The sequence below is a fragment of the Melospiza melodia genome, chromosome 2 (genome assembly GCF_035770615.1).
Source record: "Melospiza melodia melodia isolate bMelMel2 chromosome 2, bMelMel2.pri, whole genome shotgun sequence".
NCBI classification, from domain to species: domain Eukaryota; kingdom Metazoa; phylum Chordata; class Aves; order Passeriformes; family Passerellidae; genus Melospiza; species Melospiza melodia.
In genome coordinates this window covers 3565384-3592787 of record NC_086195.1, presented here as the reverse complement: position 1 = coordinate 3592787, position 27404 = coordinate 3565384, and the positions used below count along the sequence as shown (strand labels likewise).

Here is a 27404-nt window from a genome sequence, read left to right as displayed (position 1 = left end):
CAGTGCTGATTTGTTCTTATCATCCCAACTCTATTTCATTAGCACAAGGATAAGTCAAAGCTTGGAGTGGTGAGGACAGTAATTTACTTTCTTATTTCTACTGAAAAGAAATAAAACAGTCACTGCTGTTGCATATTGGGGATAGACTTTTATACACACCTGGAACATAAAAAAGTGGAATAAATTGACTCTGCACTTAAAGGAAATATTTGGCATCACTGAGTTAAATTCAGTGCTGCTTTATTCCTTCTTTTAGGGTTACATTAAGGGACAACAACACATGTTACAGAAAACATCAATCTTTATCTACATGCTAACATGCCTCATAAAAGATCTTTAATACTGACATACCTGAATTTCTCTAATAGTTCATAACTTCAGAGAACCCAAAATGAAGTTTTAGAGCTGCACCAGGGCTTTGAATCCTGCTAAAGCTGTGATCATACATTAGTTCTGACATGTCAAGTCAGTGGTGTGAAGAATTGATGAGGCCACCGTGGCCATGTGCCAGTTTATTTTAATGTACTGGTGGATGGCAAAAAGATACTTTAACATGTAGTCAATAGGAGATGCCTGTTTGACCCTCAGAAATGGAACATAGCCTAATTATCTGTTAGGCTATCTATTATCTATTATATTGTCAATTATCTTTTTTAATGGTTCATGAGCACTTGAAATAATGCCTTCACTTGTAACACCCCACACACACATGCAGATGTACCCACAGAGACGGACATTTAATCTCTTTTTTAGCTGTACTCAATTGCTACAACAGTCAGGTAGTCGCCAGTGTAGCAGTGAGGAAAGAGGTCAAAAGCATAAATTAAAAAAAGTCCAAAGATTGCAGAATAGACAAAAAAAAAATTACAATTATTACCATCCCTGGCTATGTAATGGGGAGGTGCAGAGAAAGCAGAACTACACTTCTCTGAGAGAAGAGCAGCAAAGTCCAAAGGGTTGTAGTTTAACTTACAACAGTGGAAACTGTGACTAGGAATAAGAATAAAAACCAGATTGCTGTAAGTGTGGCCACAACTGGAACAGGTGGCAGTGGTGTAATTCATAGAATCATCATGGAATCATGGAATGGTTTGGGTTGGAAAGGATCTTAAAAGTCATCCAGTGCCACCCCTGCCATGGCAGGGACACCTCCCACTGTACCAGGCTGCTCCAAGCCTCAGTGTCCAACCTGGCCTTGGATTTCCATTCCAAGGTCTCCCAACTCTCCCAGGGAGGAATTTCTTCCCAATTACCCATCTAACCCCCTGCTGTCAGCTTGAAGCCATTCCCCCCTTTTTCTGTCACTACCATTTTGGAATGAGCACAGAAGGTGTGGGTCTGTAGGAGCTTCCATTTCCAACAAGGGGTTTGGAATGAAAAAAATGCTGAATCATTTTTGGGTGATACATTCCAGTTTGGGTGAATCATTCCAGTGAGACCTGGAAATTGAGAATGTTTTAGACATCAAAAGTGGAAAAAAACACCAGTGAGCAGTTTCTAGGTAATAATGGGAACAGGGGAAATAGGGGAAATGTCCTCCCTAGGTATAGGAGGAGCTGGGGAAACAGCCAAGTGAGAGCAACAGGAAAAAACAATGGGAATTTACTTGTAGTATTAAAACAAACTGATTGATCTTGCTTACAATTGCATCTTTGGGGAAGAAGGGCTGAAATTCAACAAAAAAAACCTGCGTGGAAGTACATAAAAATTTATTCAAAAATCAGACTCTGCAGTCAGGTTTAGAACCACCATAAAATCTCAACATTATTATGTGTCTACCTCTCATATTTTTTTTAGCAGGAGAATTTGAGATGGGATCTGTGGCTTTGGAGGGAGAGAACAAAGGAAACATGTTGATTATGAAAGTACTGGAAGAATCTAAACAATTTCAGGTTGGGTCTGTTGTGACAAGGAATCCAATATATGGCTGGACCAAAAGAAAGGGTGGATGGCCAGCTAGGGTTGCAGTGTCTTACATTCCTGTGGCAAAATTCCCTCAGTGTCATAGCCCTCAAATACCATCCCTAATACACCAATTTCATGGGGCAAGGCATTAATTGGGTTTCTCCTGCTAAAGGAATAATTGGAATTATTCCAGCCTCTAAAGCACCCTCTATTTCTGCTGGTCCTGGGAATTAGTCATTTTCTGCAGCACAACTCCTGGCTGGAAGAATTTCTGCTTCCTTCCAGGCATGAACCCCTTCAGAAGTGGGTGAAACACATGTGTGCCCATGCAGTGGTTGGAGTTTGAGCCTTAGTGGCTGAAATCTGTGCTAGTTTTGCTCTTGGACAGCAGTGGGATGGAACCCTGTGCTTGTTGGGTGTTTTTGTGAGCCCCCGTGGAAGGCATTTATTGTCATAAATGGAGCAAGATCATAAACTCTGGCCCTGTTTCTGCAGCAGTGGATCGGCCCATCTGTAGGCCTTATGTCAATAAAAACAACTAATTACAGAATAACTAAATATAAAAGGCCCCACTGCTTAAGAAAACCCTCCTGTATCCCATTCCTGAGCTTCCTATTACATCTATGGAAAGTCTGGATAGTATTTGTTCCATTAAACCCTGATTTTGAATGCAAGCTAAGCAAGAAGGAAATTGCAGCTTTTTCCTTGAAGTTCTGTTAATTCTTGCACAGGGAAGTTGGAGAATCTGTGGATATTCCATCCCTAGAAGTGTCCAAGGCCAGGTTGGACACTGGAGCTTGGAGCAGCCTGGGACAGTGGGAGGTGTCCCTGCCATGGCAGGGGGTGGAATTGGATCAACTTTAAGGTCCTTCCAGGCCAAACCTGTGGCATTCACATCTCTGAAAAAACCTCTTTGCCCAGGATTTTTCTCCTGGGAAGCTGAGAAGCCTCACAGAAAAGAAAAACAATTCTTATCTCATTTGCTTCTCCTGTGTTGTGCTCATTTGGAATGTGTTTGGAGATTGTTTACCCACAGGTGATTGTTCCATTGGATTATGGCGTGGGTTGTTTTGACTCTTTGGCCAATCAGGTCCAAGCTGTGTTGGGACTCTGGAAAGAGTCACGAGTTTTTATTATTATCTTTTTATCATTCAGTAAGTATTTTTTCTGTATTCTTTAGTATAGTATTCTTTAATATATTATAGTATTATAAAATAATAAATTAGCCTTCTGAGAACATGAAGTCAAATTCACCATTCCTGCCTTAGGGCATTCCCTGCAAATACAATACAAACCATTCTGGGATTCTGTGATGATTCCATGTCTTTAGACATTACAACGTTTCCCATTTTTTGGCGGGGAACTGCTTCCAAAATGGCTGCACATTGTATTTGCGTCTGACTCCATGTTCTCAGAAGGCTAATTTATTATTTTTTGATAATATATTATATTAAAGAATACTATACTAAACTATACTAAAGAATACAGAAAGGATACTTATAGAAGGCTAAAAGATAATAATGAAAACTTGTGACTCTTTCCAGAGCCTCAACACAGCTCGGCCCTGATTGGTCATTGAGTCGAAACAATTCACATAAAACCAAAGAAACAATCACCTGTTAGTAAAAAATCTCCAAACACATTCCAAAGGAACAAAACACAGGAGAAGCAAATCAGATAATTATTGTTTTCCTTTTTCTCTGAGGCTTCTCATCTTCCCAGGTGCAAAATCCTGGGGCAAGGGATTTTTCCAGAAAATATGTATGTGACAGTTGCATCTATATCTCTTTTCCATGCTGGACCTTCCCAAGTTCTGCTGGAAAAGAGGGACTGAAACCTGCTTTACCCTGGAATCACTTTTCTCCTCCAGCTGAAAATTAAACACATGGTAATTATAGTTAATAAAATAGTTAATACTTCTTTTTTACTTATCCACATGCAAAACCCTCTGTGCTGGTTTTGCTGCCGTTTCTCTGGTGCAGTTTTTTTTTTTGCCTGCTGTCAATTCAGCTTGGGTGAACTAAATACATTCCTCTTCCTTCTTTTGTTAGTGTCTGAGGAGGAACAAAGGCATTTCCCTTGTCATATATATAGAAATAGTGAGGTTTTCTTTCCATGTGAAATTTGTTTCTTTGAATTTCTAAGTCAAACTTGCATTTTTGCTTAAAAACTTGCTTTTCAGGTTCAGCAATGTATTATAAATTGAATAGTACTGCTTTGCACTCACTATTGGCAACTACATTTAGATCCTTAAAATATTATTTTTCTAAACACTGGACTTTACAGTTTCATGGATGACAGGTCAATGTTTCATCTAGCAAAGTATTTCAAAATCCAGATGCTGAAAAAACGAGCCTAAAATTATGCATTCAGTTAGTATAAGCTATTTATAGACATTCTTCAAATGCATTTGAAATTAAAAAAAAAAAATCAAATCTGTGAAGGTCACAAATCAAAGCATTATTGGGAATGTCTTATATCATTCCAAGGTACTTTCTTGCTGAGGATGTGGCATATTTCTATTTTTGTAAAGCATTAACATTTTTATTGATAAAGTGAGATTCAGGCTGCAGTGGAGGTGCCAGTCTTTCTGATCTGTGTATTTCAACAGTTTTTGCAGTGCAGCTCAGCACTTAATGGAAGTCACTGATTTCTTAAATACCTTGTGTTTATTCAGCTGTTCTGGGGTTTTTTTTTTCCCTTCTGCTTTCCAGCATCAGAACTGAAAGTGCCACAAGTAGAAAGATAAATTAAAAAAAAAAAAAAAAAGTATTTTGTGCCAAAGATGTACAAAAGGAGTAAAAAAGCATTTAGTAACAGAAAGGAGGATTAGCCTGAAGAACTTCAGAGGGTGTTTAGTTTTGTTCTGTGGTTAGATGATTATTTCCACTGGAAGCTGGCTGTATTTACTAATATTCTGAAGAAGGATCACCACAAGTATTTACACTTTGTCTTAAGAATATTTTAAGGGAAAAAAAAATGGTGTTGCCAGTCATGTTGTTTGTGTTAATATTCCCTGTGAAAGGTGGAGCTTCAGAACAACAGAAGAACCCTGCAGGGGATTGTGAAGGACCTTCCAGGCTTCTGCCTTGTTAATCCTTCCACAGATGAATTTTCATCCCTCCTGGTACCCCAAAAGCATCCCTGTCCTTCTGCCAGTGCAGGGGACACCCAGACCTGCCTGGAGCCGGGAATCAGGTGCCACAAATGCCTTTGGAAACCAATCTGTGCTGGAGGACACCTCACCTGAGAGTTGTTCCACTGAGTGTCCTCAGCTGTGCTGATGCCTCAGATTTTGGCTTTTATATTTTTCAGATTCTGTGCTGCTTTAGTGTGTGGGTCTGGGTTCACATTATGGGATGGGGAGCTCTGTGCACAGAGCAGGGAGACAAAACAATTCCTGCTCCAGCTGGGGACTGTGGTATTTTCTGGGTCCCCCATCATTGGGAGGAATGCTGAATCTGACTCCATGTTCTTAGAAAGCTGATTTATTATTTTATGACACTAAATTATATTAAAGAATGCTATACTAAAGTATACTAAAGAATAGGGAAAGGATACAGACAAAAGGCTAAAAGATAATAATGAAAAACTCGAGATTCCCTCTCCAGAGTCTGACACAGCTTGGCACTCATTGGCCAATAAGTACAAACAATTCACATGTTGGATAAACAACCTCCAACCACATTCCAAAGGAGCAAAACACAGGAGAAGCAAATGAGATAATATTGTTTTCCTTTTTCTCTGAGGCTTCTCAGATTCCCAGGAGAGAAATCCTGGGCAAAGGGATTTTTCAAAAAATATGACAGTGACAGGAGACCAAGGACAAATGATCCAAATCTCAGCCCAGGAGCACAAACCCCGTGGGCTGGAGAGAGAAAAACAAGCAGGGTGGGACTGCAGGGCTAAAGCTGGAATGGGACAATGAACTGCAAGGTGCAAATGGAGCAGAACTGATCCCAGGGACAGAGCCCGTGCCCGGCCGTGCATTTTGGGGCCATTTTGGTTCATCTTGGGTGCAGCCCTGGCTGGGCTCTGGTGCTGCCCAAGGTGCATCCATGGAGGAGATGCTGTGAATAAATCCCTGCTTTATTCTGGAGCTCTGCCCAGCCCCTGCTCTAGGGCAGCCTGCACAAGGCATCAGTGCCAATCTTCTTTTTGGGAAAGTTCCCTCATATGGGACAATTTTCACACTCCCTGGAGCACCTTAGGTCCAGCTTAATTTCTTTTCTTTTAGGTCATGTCTGGCATGTGCAGGTCGAGGCTGGGAAACTACATCAGTTTATCATGGAACCTTGGAAAGGTGTGGGTTGGAAAGGACCTTAAAGATCACCCTGTTCCAACACCCTGCCATGGGCAGGGACATTTTCCACAGACCAGATTCCTCAAAGCCCCTGGTCTTGAACACTTCCAGAAATGGAATTTTCTTGGGATAGATTCCAGGGTGTTCACTGGAGCTGCCTCATGGGTGACTCCCCCAGGACAGGCTCTGCTCTTTGCAGCCCCTGGACCAACAAAAGTGACTCCATAAGCACAGGGAAATTTTTTTTTTTTCATTAAAACGGTGATTTTCCTCATTAGAATGAGCAGCATCCCCAGAAACCAGGGGGGAGAAAAAGGAGGACAACTTTCCAGGGCAGATTACAGAAACATTTGTTGCATCCCTAAAAGTGAGTGCTTGCATGCAACAGATTCAGTGCCAGTACATTCTGTTCCTGAACAACATATACGTTTCTAGAATATGACAACTGAAGAAATTTATTGAAAGCAGAGAAAATGTTAACTGGGTTTTTTTTCTTGCTCATGTATTTCTAAACTGTCATTATTCCTTAGATCTCCCTAAAATGAATTGAAGATTCTCCAGTTTTTAGATGTTGTTTTTCATTGTAACAGTTCAGGACTTTTCTGTGTTTGACAGAACTGTTGGATGATCTGCAGTAAATAATATACAGGTCTAATGTACTCAGCAATTACTGAAAGTGCATGGTGTATGTAATTTCTGATTATGCAGATTTAGTCAAGTAATTATCCTTGAAAAAGCTGTGAGGTGTTCACACAGTTATTCACGACTTTTCCTAATTACTACTGTTTGTTTATAAAGTCTGTGCCATCAATTTGTACTCCATGCTTAAATGTGGTTGAAAATATGAATTGCTGTGTGTGCTGAGAAAGTTGTCCTGATTCTGTACTCCCATTTTCCATGAGATTATTAGAAACAGATCTCCTGTGAACAAAATTAAAACTAGAGGCAGAGGTATCTGACAGCTAGAGAGCCTCTAGAGGATCCAGTCCAATCTTCTGGACATCAGGAAGGGTTCACAGAGAAACCTTCCTGGTCTGGAAAATTCAGGAACCAGAAGTGAGCGCACAATGCCTGTGTTGGCCAATCCAGCAATCTTTCTTTTAAAAACGGCCCTAAAGTCCAAGAAGCACGAGCCAAGGAAAGTTGAAGGAGCTGATAACATCCACCATGGGATGGAGATAAGAGACCCCACCTGCAGAGCTGCCCCAGCCAGGGAGGAGCTGGAGCTGCAGAGAGCCCAGAGGAGGCTCCAGGATGGGCAGAGGGATGGAGCAGCTCTGCTGGCAGGAAAGGCTGGCACAGCTGGCATTGTTCACCTGCACAGGAGAAGCTTTGGGCTGAGCTCAGGGTGGCCTTGCAGGGCCTGGAGGAGCCCCAGGAAAGCTGGAGAGAGACAATTGCCAGGGATGCAGGGACAGCACACAGGGAATGGCTCCACACTGATAGAAGGAAGGCTTCTATTGAATATTGGGAAAGAATTGTTCCCTGTGATGGAAATGAGGGGCTGGGATGGGATTCCCAGAGCAGCTGTGGCTGCCCCTGGATCCCTGGCAGTGTCCAAGGCCAGGCTGGACATTGGGCTTGGAGCAGCCTGGGACAGTGGAAGGTGTCCCTGCCATGGCAGGGGTGGCACTGGATGATTTTTCAGATCCCTCCTAGCCCCATCCATTCCATGATTCCATGAGAGTATCTATAATTTGTTATTATTGAATTGAATCTTGTTTTTTCACTTTCTAAAACATTTTTATTTGCTTTTATCTTTCAAAAGGAAGTATGAGTTTTCCTTACCTCGAGGTATTTAGTCATTCATTATTTTGCAAACAGTTTGTGTATCTTTCCTCAGATGTGATTTTACGTGCAGCACCAGTTAAAATGCTTGAAACACGCTTGGGCTTTAACCAGTGGAATGAATGTAAATTAGAAACTGCTCTTTGTCACTCTATATCTCTCCTGATGTCATCCTGCTTTTCCACAATGCAATATTTTTCTTTGGAAAGTTGTATTTCTGTAGAGAACCAAGGTCCATAATTACAACCTGCAGTCAGTGCTGGTTACTCCATGGATTTTAGGGCGGACTGGTGCACACCTTCAGCTAAGCTGGTATTTGAGCTGAGTTTGAATAATTAAACACAGAAATCTGCCAGGGCAGCTCTAGCATAGGAAAGAAAGATGGGAAACTTGACTGGATCTCAGAACATTGCTGGTGACCTCTGTGATTTTGTACTTGGAAGGGCACAAAGTCTTGAATTCCTGCCTTAGCTCTCCCCTTGGCATCCCATGTGTGTGTCCCAAGTATCCTGCAACAGGATAAGCATCGGGGAGTAATCATTATCAAACAGCCCTGCCTGGAATTAAGACACACAGTCAAAAACCTTGAGCTGTGGAAAGTGCTTGGTGCAGTTAAATGTGTCAGACGTGACTCAAAAGTCTCCTTCCTTTCTGAAGATATTACTTCATTCATGTTAACCACATTTGTAAGTGGCCTGGGCTGAAGAGATAGTGTTTGGGGAATTCCAACCTCTTTTATATGCAGTTGGGAGTTTCAGGAATGGCTGCTCTGCATTCCACATTGATATATAATCCTCATTATGGCTTTGAATAAGAACATGGTAATTCGCCAGAAAAATAAATAAAACAAGTTATTGGTCAGAGGCGTGTTATATAGGGAGTACTAATAAAACCAGATATTTTTGGCTGTAGTTTAAAGTTCCTACTGTAAATGAGCTAATTTAGGGCTGTATCCTCCTCTGAGATCATGGGCTGGAATGTGAGATAAGCAGTAGCTGCATAGACAGCTTAGCAGACACCACTTTTGGGTGGCAGCACAGAAATGTGCCTTCCCCATCCTTCAAATGGGAGGAGAGGGAGTTTCTGTAGGAGAACTGAAAAATGTACTCAGGAGAAAATCCATGTTCAGTGCTGATGAACTCCAGGAGGGTCAGACACAGATGGCAGAGACATGTTCTGAGATTTCTGCATCCCTTTGTCCCACAGATTTAGGGACACGGAGTAGTAGTGCTGTGAGTCCAGAGCCAGCTAAACCCTGGAAAAACACTCTCTGTGCTTTTCCAGCAGGTGCTGACTCAGTTGCTGACTTGCTTAGGGTGATATTCCAGTGGTGGTGTCATGGTCAGCTTGAACCCACAGCTGCTTCAACAGGGACAGGTCTTACCTGCAGCCCTGAGCTGGGACTGCTCCCTTCTGCCTTGTCCTGAGGTCTCCAGGGCCACCAGGAATCTGTGCAGTCCAACTGGAAGGGAATCCCCTCAGAAAGGGGGTTTGCTGCCACTTAGACCACCAATGGTGACCTGAGTGACAGAAATTAATATTAACTTTGTGTGAGGGAGAGAACTTGTCAGCATGGCCATGGAACCAAATCCTTGGGAGGCTTTGCAGGAGGAGGGCTGGGTGGGGGAGTTGTCCTTATTTTGAGAAAAAAAATCTGAAAGAAAAAATTACAGAAGAAAAAGAAGAAGGAGATTTAGAATCTCTGCTGTGAAGACACACTGAGAAAGTTGGGGATGTTCAGCTTGGAGAAGGGAAAACTCCAGGACAACCCTAAGAGCACCTAAAAAAGCTCCAGGAGAGCTGCAGAGGCACTTTTCACAGGGACAAGGAATGGCTCCCACTGCCATAGATGGGATATCAGGAAAAAATTCCTCCCTGTGAGGATGGGCAGGCCCTGGCACAGGATGCCCAGAGCAGCTGTGGCTGCCCCTGGATCCCTGGCAGTGCCCAAGGCCAGGCTGGACACTGGGGCTGGAGCAGCCTGGGACAGTGGGAGGTGTCCCTGCCATGGCAGGGGTGGCACTGGATGATCTTTAAGGTCCCTTCCAACCCCAACTGTTCCATACTTCCATGATTAATTTCTGGAGGTGTTTCTTGAAAGTGAAAAATCTGGCAATATTTTTTGCTGCCAGAATTGAGACCAGCCCCACTCAGCTTTTATTTCTCCCACTGTATTTTTTTAAAACAAATAATGCCATATAATAAAAAAAAATTCCTCATCCAAACTATCAGGGAATGCCATTAGAAAATGGTCAGTGAGTTATACTTCTGTTTGAATTGCTCTTAGAGAACTAAGCACATCAGACAGTTCACAGCAGATCCAGTGGGTTCTGTCCTGCGAGGTCAGGGTGAGTACAAAAAGTTTTGGAAAAGTTGTGGAAAGTCAAAGAAACCTCATGGCTTGGCAAACAAATACAATTCTGTTTGTATTTTTGTTTTCTTGTCCTTCACTGTTTTATTTGTGGCATTCACCTGCAATCATACCTTACCCTAACAGCAAATACTGACTGCACATGAACAGCCTTGGCAGTAGCATTTCTTGATGCTGCAGACCTTTCCTCAAGATTTTATTGTTGAGGCTGTTAAAACACTGAGAGGTTACAGAGAAACAAGAAATAAAATAAAACCCCAAAAATTGAAGTGGTTATACCCAACCACAAGCTAAACATGAAAGCTTTGAGCTCATGTCATGCAGCTCTGCTGTATCATAGCTCCCTGCCAGTGGAAGAGTTGTGGTGTTTCACACTTACCTGCTTTACAAATATGAATTATAAACATTTCTGTGGCTGCAGTCTGCACTTGGAGCCATTTCCTCCAGAAATCCATGGAATCCTGCAGGCACTGAGGGCCTGGGGCTGCCTCAGCCCCTCCTGGGGCACCCCTTAGCTTCTCAGCAAGCCCCAGGTGCCAGCAGGAGCTGCAGCACCACCTTCTAAACCTGGAAATATTAGAGAAGGGAAAGCACAAATTTACAGCACCATGCTGGGCAGGAAAGTGATTTTGTTTGCTTAGCAGTTCCCAAATTGTAGGCTTGTAAGGATCTTCTGCTCCTGAGTTTTGCCCACATCAAGAAAGGCAGGGTGGGTGAGTTTCTAGGTTGGTTCAAACAGTTTATTTCTGTGGATGAAGATTTCACATCTTGCTCCTGTTAAAGGACTTCATTAAAAAAATTAATAGCAATGTAATAATTTCAGTGAAGCCCTGTGGTATGAATAAAGCACAGCACAGGGGGAAGAGTGCACTTTGGTTTTCTCTCAGTGTATCCTTGGATGTGCAGGCTGCTTCTAAAGTGCAGCAAGCCTAAATTTGGCTTAAATTCACAACATGAGGGTTCCCATCATAACTGGAATTATTTTAGGGGTCCAGAAAGGCTGAAAATCACACATAACATATTTATCTACCTAAAAAGTGCAGCTGTAACCTGCAGCAACAGGAGTTTAAGCTGTTTCTGCACACCACTGAGAGCAGGTTTATAGTGCTCTGCCTTTGGAATATCCCAGCCTTTCCCTCTGGCACACGCTGTTTGACCAGTGCTGGTGGGACCCAGGCACACAAAAAGAGATTTCCTGACAAAACAATCCAGAAAGGGATGTCTCAAAATTTTCCAACAGCTGAAAAACATCAGTTCTTTAAAAATATGTGACCAGTCCAGTTGCATGACAGTGAAGGGGTCTGAGAGTCCTGCTGGCACTGACTTGGGATATTCTGCATAGCTGCTCAGGGATTCACCTCCTGTGAGTAACAGTAAACATCCTGAGTCATGCTGGTAGAAATTTGGTGTGATGCCAGGGTGGTTATTCACCACAGCAGAGCGTGCACCCCTGTGTGTGTGTGTGCCAATGCTGGGTGCCTGTCACAGGAAAGGGGGAGGTTGTGTTTAATTATTCTGTCAGTGCCAATCAGAGCTGCTCTGCTCTCTGATACTCACATCTCAGGCAGCAGGGACACAGGATTCCTTGGAGAGAGCCTGCAGGCAGAGCTGTTCTCCCAGGCAGCCTGTGCATGGATCACCAGTTCATATTGTCCTTGCTTTCAGAGCACCAGGGGTCAGGCCCAGCCACTCCAGCACCTTGTTTGCTGTTGATTAAACATCAGCCAGAATTGTTCATCAGCCAGAACTGGCTACAACTGTGGTTCTATTCTGAGTATTATTTCCTGTTGTCTTTGTTTGAAAAGCCAGGTGTCTGCTAAGGAAGACAGGAGCCTCCCCTGAAATGAAAATGTAAACCCCTCTCTCTCTGAATTACTATAATTTTGAAATTAAGGAGCTGTCACGCAAAGATTTGGGAGTATGAATGACAGTTCTTTATTAGGGAAGAAAATAAAAATAAAACAAAAATACAAAGCAACACTGCCAGAGTGAGACCATGCCCTGTCCCCTGTGTGTCAGGGTGGTGTCCCAGCCCCATCCCATGGGGGCTCAGCCCTCCTGCAGTGCCAGCTGTGGCTCTGCTGCAGCAGGGATCCTGCACAAGGGGGGAGTTTTCCTCTGCAGCTCCAGGGCTGCTGCAGATGGGCCTGGGCTCCCTCTGGCCATGCAGGGCAGCAGAAAGCTGCTCCTCTGGCAATGCAGGGGGCAAAGGCTGCTCTGCTGTCCCAGCACCTCAGATTGGATCCAGGCAGGAATGCTTGGCTCCTCCCCTGGGCGGAGCATCTCCCCATGGGATGCTGGGATTGGCTCAGCCCTGCAGGGACACTCAGTGGCCATGGACAGCAGAGATCTCCTGGAGGGAGGGTTGGCTGTGGGAGAGAGAAAGGAAAAACTGCCCCAGGAACAGCAGAGAACTGCCCCAGCTCTGACAAATTGCAAATAGAACACACACCCAGCCACAGCTTGTAACCCAGGACACCTGTGCAGACAATTACTTTTATCCTGGAGGTAAAAAGGCTAAAGAGGGTAAAAAGAGGCACATGAGAGCCTCTACAACTTCCTGCCAGGAGGGTGCAGCCAGAGCAGGGTCAGGCACTGCTGCCAGGGAACAGGGACAGGAGCAGAGGGAGCGGCCTCAGGCTGGGCCAGGGCAGGCTCAGCTGGGACAGCAGCAGCAATTTGCCCATGGAAAGGGAGCTCAGGCCTTGGCAGGGGCTGCCCAGGGAGCTTTGCAGTGCCCATCCCTGCAGGTGTGCCCTGGAGGTGGCACTGAGTGCTCTGGGCTGGGGACAGGGTGCCCATGGGGCACAGCTTGGCCTCGATGACCTTGGAGGGCTTTTCCAGCCTCAGTGACCCTGTTCATTGTGCTTTGGGCCACGTTCATTCCTGGCACAGAGCAGCACAGGCCGAGGTTCTGTTTGCTGCAGCCCCCTCTGCTCCCCATGTGTGTCACACTGCCACAGCTTGGCCTGGAGCCCTTTCGTGTCAGCCTCACTCACTGCCCCACCATGCTGCACTGCAGTCCTTTAGTGCAGGGTCCAAGACACTTCAGGAGGAACCTGCTGGGGTTTGTAGGTGAGCACAGCATGAGAAGTTACTGAAAATGCACCTGAGGTGAGAAAAGGCATGAGAGAGGTTTGTAATCAGCTGTCGCAGACATCTTTTATGAAAAATCCTTTCCTTAGGATTTTTCCCCCTGAGAGGCTGAGAGACCTCAGGAAAAAAATGTAGACAATGGTTATCTGCTGCTGTGGAATGCAACAAGTGCATCTGTGATTGGTCTCATGTTGGTTGTTTCTAATTAATGGCCAATCACAGTCCAGCCGGCTTGGAGAGAGAGTCCGAGACAGCTGCCTTTGTTATCATTCCCTCCTATTCTATTCTTAGCCAGCCTTCTGATGAAAACTTTTCTTCTATTCTTTTAGTATAGTTTTAATGTAATATATATCATAAAATAAGAAATCAAGCCTTCTGAAACATGGCGTCAGATCCTGGTCTCTTCCCTCAACCTGAGACCCCTGTGAACACCATCACAATCAGCCCCTGTATAAAGGGGATGTTCAGCCTCAGTAAGTTGGCAATATGTGTCCATCAAAAGTTTGATCCTCTTGATACATCTGTAGAAAAAAAAGAACAATGCAATCACATCTGGTGAGCTCTGGATGTGTACATGATTCTCCACTCTTGATGTATTTACATAACTCCCCAAATGTGTGCTCAGAAAGACGACAGGTCCCAGAGCTTATCTGTCTCCTCCTGCGTGGGGTAGCACTGGCACACCCAGGTCTGGCTGGTTTTGTGCAAGAACTTGTTCCTGTCTTGGTATTTTAATCTGTCCTGAGCATCAGAGGGGAATTCACATCTTCTGCCTCAAGTACTGCTGCTTCTCACTAATGCCATCCTTCTGTGTGACACTTTGGATGGGACAGAGGAGGGAAACCAGTCCCAAAAACCTGTGCTGCTGAAGCTGGATTAGTAAATGCTAGTCTGGACTCAGGATGCCAGGAAGAAAACCTGCTCTGTGACTACAAATTTATCCTTTTATAAAATCACAGAATAGTTTGGGTTGGAAGGGATCAACTCAACCCTGTCATGTGCAGGGACACCTTCCACTATCCCAGGTTGCTCAGAGGGTTGTCCAGGATAACCAGAATATCCAGGATATCCTTCCAGGATAACCCTAAATCAGAAAAGCTGTTAAGCAAGTGTTTAACTTTGTGTTGTAATAGCCTTGTTTCAGTTTCCTGGAGAGAGATGTCTTGCTAAACCAGGTTTTAGTGTCAGTTTTGGCTCTTTCCTTAGAGTGCTGCCAATTCAGGGATGCAGGGCAAACCCTGTAGCCACGAGCAGAGCCTGTCACAGACCATCAAGCACAGACATGACCAGCATGAAATTTGGGCTGGGGCTGGAGGAGGGTCTGGCAATAGATCCCATCTGCTTCAGCAAGGTAGTACCAAATGTCTGGAAGCTTCCAATTCCAGCCTGTGAAGGTGGAGCTGAAAAAATGAAAGTTGTGTTTCTGTTTGGAACAAGCAAGGAAAGCGGTCACACCTTTTTTCATTGTTTCCTAGCCATGATTTCCAGAGGTGAAAAGATAAAAATTGTGCATTTTGCAGACAAAGACTTGTTCCACTTTAGAGTAGCAAGACTGGAATATCCAGGTGAGAAAGAAGAATACACTGCCAAAGGTTGAGTTTAAAGCAGAATTCTCACTTTTAAGTTCATAAGGGAAAAGTCAAATGTCCAGAACAGTTGCATACTCATTTTTCCAACTCATGTTGGACAACATTTGCTTGTCTTTGATTCCCGTTCCTCGTGGTGCAGAATTGCCAACTGGTTTGCAAATGTTCTCTGTCATCTTCTCTTCCATAAAGGATCCATCTTTTTTGGGGAAAGAAGTGAAATGAGAGGCCTGGAATAGCTCAAACAACTTCTCTTTAACCCTGAGAGCTTCAAGACTGAGCTGTGAGAGAAAGATCTGGCTTGAGGGACGCAGGGCATTTTTGGAGATGGAGCTCAAGAAGTATTTTCTAAGCTTAGACACTGTTGGAATTTGAGCAAAGGCTTTAGAGAGACCAAAATAAATCTGAATGTGGCACAAATCCCCTTTCCTGGGTGGGCTTCTGTAACTGGGGGCGAGGTGCAGTGCTGGGAGTATGAAAACACTGAGAACATGATCTAACACTGGATTCAAAACACTTTTCTGTCCACTTTATGGGAAACCTCTCAGTTTCCAGATCCTTGTGTGATGCTTCAAAAGCTTAAAATATGAATCCCGTAAATCCAGTGAGGATGTGGCAGGCATGGATTTACTGGGGAAGGGAGGGAGGGAATTAAAAGCACATCAGTGCTGTTGGTGTTTCTGTCTGACTTCAATCTGAAGAAAGTTACTGGTGAAATTTTGCTTTTACTGAAAAAGCATCTCTTCCTTTTGAAGTTCTGTGGAAAGAAAAATCTTCCTTTAAAACCATGATGTCATTATGTCATTTGATCACCCACAGATAGCTGGGAAAAGTGGACAAAATGGGAATTTGGCTTGTTTAGGCATTTCTTTAATAGGCCTTCAAATGAATTACTTTTTTTTTTTGTGGATTTGAAGGGGGAAAGATGGCTGCTTTAAGTAGTAAGGGGGAGATGTGCAAAGATCTAAATGGTGATGCCTTTAATTGCTCTTTTTAGTGCAATTTATGCAAATTAGGCTTGAATAGTTCATAGATGGTCCCCTCACTTCACTGTCTCCAGGGCAAGCTGCAGCTCAGTGTTAGCCAGGCAATATTTATCTAAATCAATAGGTAAAAATGCAATTTGATTTTCAAGTTAGTGTAAATGTGAGAGCAGATAATGGAATTTAAAAAAAAAAACCTGATGCTGAGGAAAATGACTGTTTCCCTGATAGCGCCTTGCTGCTTTAAAAGATGAGTCCAAGATCATGGGCAGAAGGAAACCTCTTGTGTGAAAAATGAGAATTTCCAGTTTTTTAAGGGAGAACAGAGAAAAAGACAAGATTACTTTAAATCATGTCCATGTTCCCACGTTTTTCCACATTTTATAATTTTTTGATTTATTTATCCCAATTTATTAGCAGTTATTTGATGTTCAAGTTACTGAGTAGTACTCCACATTATTTACATTAAAAGCTGTTGTTATTTTAAAGAGCTTTAATGGTTTTCCACCCCCTGCACATGCAGACAAATGCACCCCACCTGCCCCAGCCCCTCTGCACTCCATTACTGGACATGGATAAGGGATTCCAGAACATCCCTGCTCTGAAGTGCTGTTAATTGAGGGTCTGGACCAGATTTGCAGTTCTTGTAAACGGGCACAGCTTCAGTGAAATGCTGCTTTTTTTTCCTATCAGCTGCAGATCTGTCCCAGTCCTGCTGGATGCTTCTAAATTGGGAAGAATGGCTTGTGGAAATCTCTGATACCTTGGGTGAATAATGGGGCTGGGCAGGGCAGAGCATGTCCCAAGTTCTTATTTTGGGAAAACTGTACATTGCAAATAAAAATAATTTTTTCCATGAAAATTTCAGGGTTGAGTGTTTTCTCCTGCATGAAATAAATCCTCAGCAGACCCTATGGAAGCAGAATTGTCTTAGAGCTTCAGCTGTGCTGAGCCTCGAGGAGGTCTGGGGAAGGAAAGATGCTTATCAGTCTGTAAAAAGAGATTTCTATTGAAAATAAACATTTAAAGTGTAATCATATGCCTTTTGTTTCTCTGGTTATGCAGCTGCCTTGGGATCTGAGCTCCTGGTAAACACGTTGGCCTGGTAAAGGACATGATTCAGACTGTCCCCGATCCAGCAGCTCACATCAAGGTTAGTTTCCTGTTTATTGTGAGTCCTCAGATGTTTGGAGAGCCATAAAATTAGAGAATATGTACACATACCACAGCTTTTCTTGCATGTTTACAAATTGTGCTACTGCCCAACATGAGCTTTTTTATTCCTCAATATTTATGTGCTGTTGTCTGAGTCAGCCCTGCAGTCTTTGTTGCTGACACCTGTGTGATATGCTCTGAAGCACGTGGATATTTTAAAGATAACTTTTTCTAAAATTAACCCTCCTTGATCATCCTTTAATGTTTGGTGTGTTTGATAAAATACACCTCCTTGAGAAACCCTGGATTTCTGTGTCCCTGATTCTGCTCCACGACATCCAGTGGCAAACATTAAATTCAACTGCAGAAGGAAAATGAACATTAAGCAAAAATTCAGATCCAAACAAGCATCTCTTACATAAATTCATTGCAATGTTTAAAACACCTTAAAACCAGCATTGGTGTTTCAGAAGGAAGTGTTTGTTTTTACTGTATTATGACTATTATTATTAATATTATTACTGTGGTTTTCTTATACTTCTTTATGGAAACTGTGAGACAGATGCAGCTGTTGCAGAGAACAAGGAATTTTGGGGTATTGCACATAAATTTCATCAGGAACTGGAGTGATAGGAAAAGTAGCAATTAATTCAGACTGAGAGAAAGAAAATTTAGGTTGGATCTAAGGGATAAATTCCTCCCTGGGAGGGTGGGCAGGGGCTGGGATGGGATTCCCAGAGCAGCTGTGGAGCCCCTGGATCCCTGGCAGTGCCCAAGGCCAGGCTGGACACTGGGGCTGGAGCAGCCTGGGACAGTGGGAGGTGTCCCTGCCACGGTAGGGGTGGCACTGGGTGACTTTTAAGGACTCTTTCATTCTGTCTGACTGCCTTTCTGTCTGGTTTTTTTTGGTTTTTTTTTTTTGGTTTTTTTTTTTTAAGTTATATTTTCTGCAACTTCTTTCATGGAGTTTCTCCTCAGCTGGCTGCCATCTACCAGTCAGCAGCTCTCTCTAGAAAAAGCTCCACTGTACAACTTATTTTTAACTGAAGCATAGAATAAAAATGAAATACTATTTTAAACAACTCCCTTTTTCTGTAAAACTCGGCGAATGAAAGAATCCCTCTCTCTGTATCCCTCTGTGTTGTTTTTGGGTCGTGTTTAGTTACTAAGATGAGTTGCAGTAGTGGGAGAGCTCGTTCTTTCCCCCTCTCCAGACCCAGCACTTCCACAGCCTTCTGGTCTTCAGCTGTTTTTATGGAAAGAGCAGAAAAACAAATCCTCCTCCCCTCAAAAAATTGACGTTTTGCCTCAACATGGGTTACAACCAGTAAGACTTGAAAACATTGAAGGGGATTTAATCTCTCTTCATGCTGTTTAAATGCCCACAGCAGCAGAAATAACATAAAGAATAACTCAGTTCCATGCTTTCTGCCAAATCTGGTGCCCAAAGAAGGTTTTTGTAACCACAGGAGTCAGTGGGAGAGGGCAAGGCTGGCTATGAAAGTATCTTATTACAGCAAGAGAGCTGCATAAAAATCCCTGTAATGGTGTGTTCAAGGGAATTGCAGGAGCCTGTTCTCAGCAGAGCATCACCCCAACATTGCTGTTTTATTGAAAAAGGGTGTGAGGAAGGCAATTACTTTAATGCTGTGTTTGGGGTAAGAAAGCTGGCCAACTCCACTTCAAATCCTTCTGATTTCTGTTTATGTCATTAGGGCCTGCTGTGGTCTAAACACATTCTTTGGCAAGCAGCCATGGATGCTCGGGTCATTTCGGCTTTAAGAGTGGACATAGCTGCATTCTTTAAAATAAAAAAGGGATTAAAGTGGTGCAGGGGATGTGGGAAAGCCTCTTTGGTGTGCTGGGCTTTTCTGTCTGCCCCGGTCACAGCTCTGGTGTGAAGGACATGGAGACAAGTCCAGGGGAGGCCACAAAGTTGATAAGAGAGACTGGAGCACCTATGGAGACAGGATGAGAGGGCTGGGATTTTTCAGTTTGGGGAAGAAAAGGTTTTGTGGAGCCTTCACAGCACCCTCCAGTGTCTGAAGGGGCTACAGGGAATCTCAGGGAATCCAGAGAGGGACAATTCATCAGGAGCTGGAGTGACAGGACAAGGGGAACAGCTCCAAACTGGGCCAGAGGAGATTTGGGTGAAGATATTGGGAAAAAATCCTTCCCTGAGAGGGTGGGCAGGGGCTGGAATGGAATTCCCAGAGCAGCTGTGGCTGCCCCTGGATCCCTGGCAGTGCCCAAGGCCAGGTTGGGCACTGGGGCTGGAGCAGCCTGGGACACAGTGGAAGGTGAACCTGCCATGGCAGGGAGTACAAAAAGATGATCTTTAAGGTTCCTTCCAACCCAGACCACTCCATGATTTCGCGATTCTGTGATGCAGAAGAGACAAACTGGGTTCATTACAATCATCCTTGATAAGGTTTTGTTTAATTAACTGTATTCTGTCACATGGTCGTGTTTCTTTACGAGCAGGCACAGCCTCATCCATGCACATTTAGAGCTGGAACTTTGAAAATTCACCTTCTGGGAAGTGTCTGGATTCTTAAGATTTGGCAGATTGCAAGATTTCAGTTTTCTGCCTGAACATGTGCAGAAAAATAATGCAAAATATACAAGAACATGTAAAGATGACTACTCAGAGATGTCTTTTTTTCAGAAATGGGGATTTCATGTGCACCATGTGAGTTTTGTATGTTCTGGTTTGAAATCAGCCTTTTCTGGTACCAGAAGGAAAATGTAACAAATCTCAATGTTCCTGTGCTCCATCCCTGAATGGGATAAGAGCTTGATTCTTACCCAGGATTACCCATTCTACACCCAGTCAGATCTTGTCCAATTTCGGGAATGTTTGGGAAGCCTCAAAGTGTGTGTCCTCCTTCTGTTTGGGCAGCTTCATTCCAGAGATAGTAAAGATTAAGCTTTACATTTTCCAGCTTGAATGAAGCATCTGACATTGATCTGGTGACCCTGTGGCTCCCTAATGTGTCATTTCACCTGAGTCACGACCTTGTGTTTGGTCCAAGCACAAAGGAAAGAAACATTTGATGTGGACAAGAAAAAGGATGGATGTTTTTGGATTTTCATTTCCAGTTCAACAAGAGATGGGGAATTCTGACCTGATATTTTTCACACATTGAGTGCCTGTAAGAGAAGTGAAATAAATAAACCTCCTCACACTGATAGAATTGTGGCTTTGTATAGGCAAGACTGTCATTTACACACACTTTCATCTGATATTTTTGTTGTTCTGTTACCATTAAACTCCAGTTCTTGCAACCACAGTCACAGAAAAACTCCAGAATGCTGCCTGACATTTGCATATTTTGTTTTTAGGGATTTATGCTTTGTAAACACTGGCCTTTAAATAAACCTTGTATTTTTTAAGGGTTAAATTCTGTTTTCAAAAGAAGTCAAATGTTTGTTTGACTTTAGTTAGCTTGTGCCATCACTGTGAGGGGATTTTGTGGAACCAATTCTAAGAAAAACAAGTTACTGCTGGTCCTTTGGGCCTCGCTGGGAGAGGAGAATCCAAGTCATGGTGTAGGTAAAAAAAATGACTGTATTTATCAGTAATGGTGCCTATCCTGGGATAATGGGTGTGATTTTCATTGGATCAAGACTGCTGGAAGATTTGGTCAGTTCACATTTAGCTGGTCTGATTTTTCTGTTCCTTGGTGATGATTCTGAGATGTGGGATGAAGAGGTGGGCAGCAGCTTGTGGGTGGAACACTCTGGTTTTTCATTGCAGAAGATGAAGAATGGGAACAATTAATACCCCAGACAGCTTAATTAAAGAAGACATTCTTAATGAAAAATACTCCAAGGGCATCAAACATTTCAAGCCAAGCTCAGCTGGTCTGTGTCTGTACAACCTCATTTGTTCTGTGCATGTAACTGAGGTTGTTGCCTCTGAATCTGTCAATTTTGGGTTATCAAATCTGGAAGCTGCTCCTGATACCACAGTGAATGAAAACCTGGTTTCTTCGAAGGAATAAAAGAATTATTCCATAGTAGTTTCTCAAAACCACTCCTGAATTTAGCACTTCTCTGCCTGGATTGTGGTGGCAAATCCACATTTCCATGCACAGCATCCCATATTGTTGCTGGAAGTCTCACAGACCTGACCTCAGAACTCCTTTGCTGGGCAAAGAATATTGGATTTCAGATTGTGGCAGTGTTGAGATGCTGCTGGCTGTACCTAATCTGTTGTGTTATGGTTAAATCTGATTTTTTTTTAAGTGGTATTATTTGTTGAGGAGTATATTCTGGGTCTGATATAATCTGTTATTTTTCCTGGAATTGTAGAGTCTCTAAATAGGATCCAAGATTTTGTTATGCTGGGAGTTTTGGATGCACAATACAGTCTGTGCCTGAACAGGCAGGGGGACAAGAAGGGAAGCACAACAGAATAACAACAACAACATCTTCATCTTCTTCTTCATCTTCTTCATAATCATCTTCTTCTTCTTCTTCTTCTTCTTCTTCATCATCATCATCTTCTTCTTCATCTTCTTCTTCATCATCTTCATCTTCTTCTTCTTCTTCTTCTTCTTCATCTTCATCTTCTTCATCTTCTTCTTCTTCATCATCTTCATCTTCTTCATCTTCTTCATCTTCTTCATCATCTTCATCTTCATCTTCTTCTTCTTCTTCTTCTTCATCATCTTCATCTTCTTCTTCTTCATCTTCTTCTTCATCATCTTCTTCTTCTTCTTCTTCTTCTTCTTCTTCTTCTTCTCCTCCTTCTCCTTCTCCTTCTCCTTCTTCTTTTTACTATGCTTACCATCCTTTAGGATAAGGAGGATAAAGCCGGGCTTTTACCCCCATGTCTTTTTGGGGCTTGCCTGAGCCAGAAGCCTGGTCCTTGTGGATTCTTTGCATGGCTAAAGCACTTCTTTCACTGCTTATGAAGTGATGTTTGGGCAGCTCAGCTGGGAGAGAGAGCATGAAAATCCAAGCCAAGGATACAAAGAGCTTGGCCCAGAGCCCCAGGTGAGGTAAACTGAGACCCAGTGCAGCCTGGGTGAGGAGGTGATCCTTGTGCAGCATGGAGTTCTGCTGGATCACAGCCTGCCACCAGGTGATAACATGCTCCTGTCCCTTCCAGAAAATGTGGAATATCTGCTCCTGACCAATGAGCCAGCCCTCCTGCAGGTATGAATGAGTGATGAATCCATGGGCAGGAGTCCTGCAGTGGCCTCTCTCTGGGAGAAGGCACCTTTAGCCCCAGGGCATGGAGGTGAACAAGCTCCTGGACATTTCCTGGGCTGCAAACTGGGGCCATGTCACAGACATCTTTTATGAAAAATCCTTTCCTGAGGATTTTTCCTCCTGAGAAGCTGAGAGACCTCAGGAACAAAATGTAAACAATGATTATCTGCTGCTGTGGAATGCAACAGGTGCATCTGGGATTGGTCCATGTTGGTTGTTTCTAATTAATGGACAATCACAGTCAGCTGGCTCAGAGAGTCTGAGCCACAAACCTTTGTTATCATTCTTTCCTATTCTATTCTTAGCTAGCCTTCTGATGGCATCCTTTCTTTTGTTCTTTTAGTATAGTTTTAATGTAATATATATCATAAAATAATAAATCAAGCCTTCTGAAACATGGAGTCAGATCCTCGTCTCTTCCCTTATCCTAAGAAGACCCCTGTGAACACTGTCACAGGGCCTGGCAGCTCAGGGATGACTGCTGCCTGCTTCATGAGAGATGTGAAAAGGTTTTAGTATCAGCAGCTCCCAAAGCTGAGCAGTTGTAGCTCCATCCCCTTCTCTTACCTCTCACTTTGGACTTCATTCATTATTCTGGTGAAACTTTAAAAGCTCTTCCCCTGTTGTAGTACTGACAGGGTAAAGCCACAGTTTGAGTTTCACTGTTCTTCTTTCTCATTGTGCTGGATTAGAGCCCCTAAATCTTGTTTGGATGATCACCACAGCTTACTCTCAGTGTCCTCAGAAAATAAATTTTGCCATGGATGAGTTTATAAAGAGAGTTTATGTGGATGTGGGTGGCACTCCTCCCTCCCCTCCCGTGCTCATTCAGAGCTCCCACACTGCCAGGATTCAGATCTGCTGTTCCATTTCCCTCCTGTGTCAGCACACATCAGTTACCTGTAATAATGCCAGAATCACTACTGGATTTGAACTCTACGGTCCCCTCCTAGGCAGAAATTGTGATTCACTTCTCAGCAGCTTAAAATTCTGGATGGTGACCAAATGATTGCCATAGAGTTCCAGTGAGTAAATTCTTCCTGCTTTTAATTTTTTTTCTTTGCTCTTGAACCTCTACCTCTTCTGTCTGCCTGAGCAAATACCTCCTTGCTAAAGGAAAAGAGAGATAATGGCTTCTGTGTGCTATAATTGATGAACTTTCAGCAATTCGGAGCAAATCCAAGATTGCTGCCAACAACCAGATGGAAAACAGTGTTAATGACATGTTCAAAGAAAAGTATGTTATTTTGATAGGGATGGTCTAGAGACTTTAATCTCTATTGTTATAGGGACTAATGGCATGGATAATTCCTTAAGTGGGGCCATTTTTAAACAAAAATTATCTTCTTCATAAGCAGGAAAGAGCAAACTAAAGAGTACCAAATGCATTTCCAGAGCTCTGGCTGATAGATGTGCTTTACACAAACCCTTTGTTACATGGAGTCAGACGTGTTTAAATCTCATTTCTGCAGTCTGCCAGACACTTAAAAGTCTGGACATTTCCACTGGTGATGGGTAGAGATCATAAAATGGATGGTTTTGGAAGGCAGAGCCAGGGTGGGAAGCTGAGGGTGGGAAGAAGCTACGAGGAGAAGTTGGGAAAGATGGACAAGGCAAGCTGGAATAGGAACCAAACCAGTTCTGCTTTGGGGACACTGAGAAAGAAGATCCTCCTGTTCCTATTATTTTGATCTGGAATGGCACTGAGGGCTCCCAAATCTCAGCCTGTAAAGGTCTCTCAAGCCCACTGCCAAAATATTTGTCCCCTCTTCCTTAGGTCCTGCCCACCCTGGCATGTGGGGCCAGCAAATCCAAAATTCTCCAAGGGCATCAAACATTTCAAGCCAAGCTCAGCTGGTCTGTGTTTGCACAACCTCATTTGTTCTGTGCATGTAACTGAGGTTGTTGCCTCTGAATCTGTCAGATTTGGGTTATCAAATCTGGAAGCTGTTCCTGATACTACAATGAATGAAAAGCTGGTTTCTTAGAAGGAATAAAAGAATTATTCCATAGCAGTTTCTGAAAACCCAGTGAGCGCAAATGTCCAGTGCTGTTTTGTGCCTCCAAGGCTGTCATTTTTGTGTGTGGCTTCACTGAGATCACTGAAGGGAAGGGGTGCAAGGAAGTCTGACTCTGGAGCAGCCTTGGGACTCTCTAAAGGACTGTGTCCTTCTTCCTTGAAAACTGGTGCAGAAACCACCTGCCCTGGACTATCCTCACACAGATCTGCAGAGCAAATGCTGAAGATGTGTGGGGATTATCTCTGAGCAAGTCAGACATTACTTACTTACTTACAGAGATTACACACTTACTGTATGTTTAATATACACTGCATTTGGATTTTGCCTTCATCTGGCCACAGATATCCCAAGCCAGGAGTCATTTTTCACCTTTCCTGAGGAATTATTCTCCATTACTTGTTATTGTGAAGCATTTGATCATACTCAGCTACTCTGTATGGATTCCAACTCCTTAATTTCACTGACTTTTTCTTCCTCACCTTCCTAAAAGAGAGATTTATAGGGGGAGCTGAGGGGAGGTTGCCAAGCACATCAGTTCTGCTCAGGTCCATTTTGGGTGGTGGGGATAAGGCAGCTTCACCCGTCAGCTCTGCATCCAGCCCTGCTTTCAGCTGTCCTGCTTGTTTGGTCACAAATGGAGTCATAAATGGCCACTTCGTTACACTCCTGGTAATGCCTTGTAGGGCTGAAAGGCATTTTCCAGGAGCTGCTGCTCCAGCAGCCCAGACAGGGATAAATGATTCTCTTGGACTTGGTGATGTGCTTCATCTGTTCCAAAATTCATTTCTTCTCTCTCTCACTCTCCCTGCTCCTCCTCTCTCTCTTCCCTCCCTTTTTAGAAAATCTCATGTTTCAACTTGTTCTAAGCCCCATCCTCTTTAAATCTGAATTTTTATTTCGTTATTTCCAGCCTTGTTCTTATCTCCTCAAGACCCTTTTGGATTATTTCCCCAATCCTGTTGGTGTCCCATAGTTGACTTTGGGGTGCAGTATCTCTGGCTGATGTGTTGTTTTATCCCTTTCTTTTGATTGTTAATACAGACATTACCTCATAAACAGTTATGGGCATTTGATTAGATACCTTTCACCAACTTGCTATTTTATCATTTGCCATAAGTCTTTCCCTCTTGTTCTGTAGGATATTTTCAGACTCTCAGTGTTCTTTCCCAAGAAAATTCAAATTCTTGTTGTGGAAAATCTTCCTTGGCTCAGATCAGTAGGGAATATTTGGATATTTTTGCATACATGTTTAATTAGAAAGAGAATATGTGCAATATGTGTTTTCCTGGTGCAATTTTGTTTATTTATCAAAAAAGTATATATTTTCCTCACCTAGAAGAGCAGGAAGGGTAACTGCTGTGCCCCTAAAATCCCATGTCTGTGTGACCAGTGAGTTCTGTTCTCCAGAGGTTCTACAGTGCTTTCTTCACTAACATGTCCTCCTCAGAAATTCAGCTTTTTTCTGCCTAACAACCTATAAACCCCCAATGTTGCCCTGCAGACTTACAGCAATATTTAAATTCAAATAATATGGGTGACTTTTACTGTGAGATATAAAATCCCAGGATGTTTTGGGTTGGAAAGGACCTTAAAAATTATCCAGTTCCACCTCTTTCCATGGGCAGGGACACCTTCCACTGCCCCAGGCTGCTCCAAGCCCCAGTGTCCAGCCTGGCCTTGGGCACTGCCAGGGATCCAGGGGCAGCCACAGCTGCTCTGGCCCTGCCCACCCTCACAGGAAATATTTTTTTCCTAATATGCCATCTAACCCTACTCTTCTACATCTCTAGGCCCGTGCTTCTGTTGCCTTCAGTGTTTTGGTGGGTTTTTTTTTTTGTTGTTTTTTTGTTGTTTTTTTTTTTTTTTTTTTTTTTGTGACATGGAAGGGATCAATTGTTTCTGCTGCTGAGGCTTAAAAGAGTGTTTGGCATGTGTGTTGTATATTCCATATCATCTGTGAGTGCCTTGGATCAAAGAGATAAACTTGCTGGCAGTCATTATCACCTCCTGGAACAGCAGTAAATGTTTGCTAGGACACTGTAACCTGCTCTATTGCAAATTCAAATTACACTGGGAAGGAGGGAGGGAAATCTGAGGTGTGCTGTGAGCCTTCCAGGGTGGGCTGACACAGGTTTCTCTCTTGGTCACATAGAGAGATTTTCCAAGATCCCAGAAAGCTGGCATGTCAAGACTGTGAATAATAGGGCAGAAATCCTGGCACAGGATACCCAGAGAAGCTGTGCCTGCCCAATTCTTGGAAATATTCAAGGCCTGGAGCAACTGGGATAGTGAAAAGTGTCCCTGCCCGTGGTTGGAACTGGATGGGCTTCAAGATCCTTCCTTCCCAAATAATTAAATTACTTTCAGCAGTATCTGAGGTCCCTTTTTAAAGGAAGGGGAGACCTTTTTAAAGGAAGGGTAAATTTTCCTTGGGAAGCAACTTTGTCCTTCCCCTCTTTCCATAGGTACTTGGTGAAGTTACAGTGAGCACAGGGGTATTTGTGTTAAGCTTTTTGGTAGATGGAGAGTTCAGCCTGGAGAGGAGCCTCAGCTGAGAGGAGCCTCAGCCCTGAGTGTCCCTGTGTCTGTCCCTGTGTCTGTCCCTGGCTGTCCCTGTCTGTCCCTGTGTCTGTCCCTGTGTCTGTCCCTGGCTGTCCCTGTGTCTGTCCCTGTGTCTGTCCCTGGCTGTCCCTGTGTCTGTCCCTGTGTGCAGAGCTCAGAGCAGGCCCAGGCTCTGCTCCAGGCCCAGCAATGGCCCCAGAGCCACGGGCAGGGCCTGAGCCCAGCAATTCCCCTCACAGGAGGCACAACTTCTGCCCTGGGCAGTGCCCAGCCCTGAGCAGAGCCCAGAGGGGCTCTGGGGGCTCCTCCTGGGGACATTCCAGAGCCACCTGGACCCAGCCCTGTGCCCTGTGCTCTGGGATGGCCCTGCTGGAGCGGGGAGGTGGCACCAGGTGACAACAGAGCTTCCCT

At 43.7% G+C, this 27404-nt stretch overlaps 1 protein-coding gene across 3 annotated transcripts in view; it reads left to right on the top strand.

Annotated features, from left to right (window-relative positions):
* ERG (ETS transcription factor ERG) overlaps nucleotides 1-27404 on the top strand; it is a 147501-nt gene that overhangs the window by 24754 nt on the left and 95343 nt on the right. For all 3 annotated transcript variants that reach the window (XM_063180749.1, XM_063180724.1, XM_063180730.1), the window contains exon 2: nucleotides 17098-17185. In XM_063180749.1, the coding sequence (XP_063036819.1) occupies nucleotides 17147-17185 (39 nt within the window). In that variant the 5' untranslated portion in view covers nucleotides 17098-17146. The remainder of the gene's footprint in view (nucleotides 1-17097; nucleotides 17186-27404) is intronic.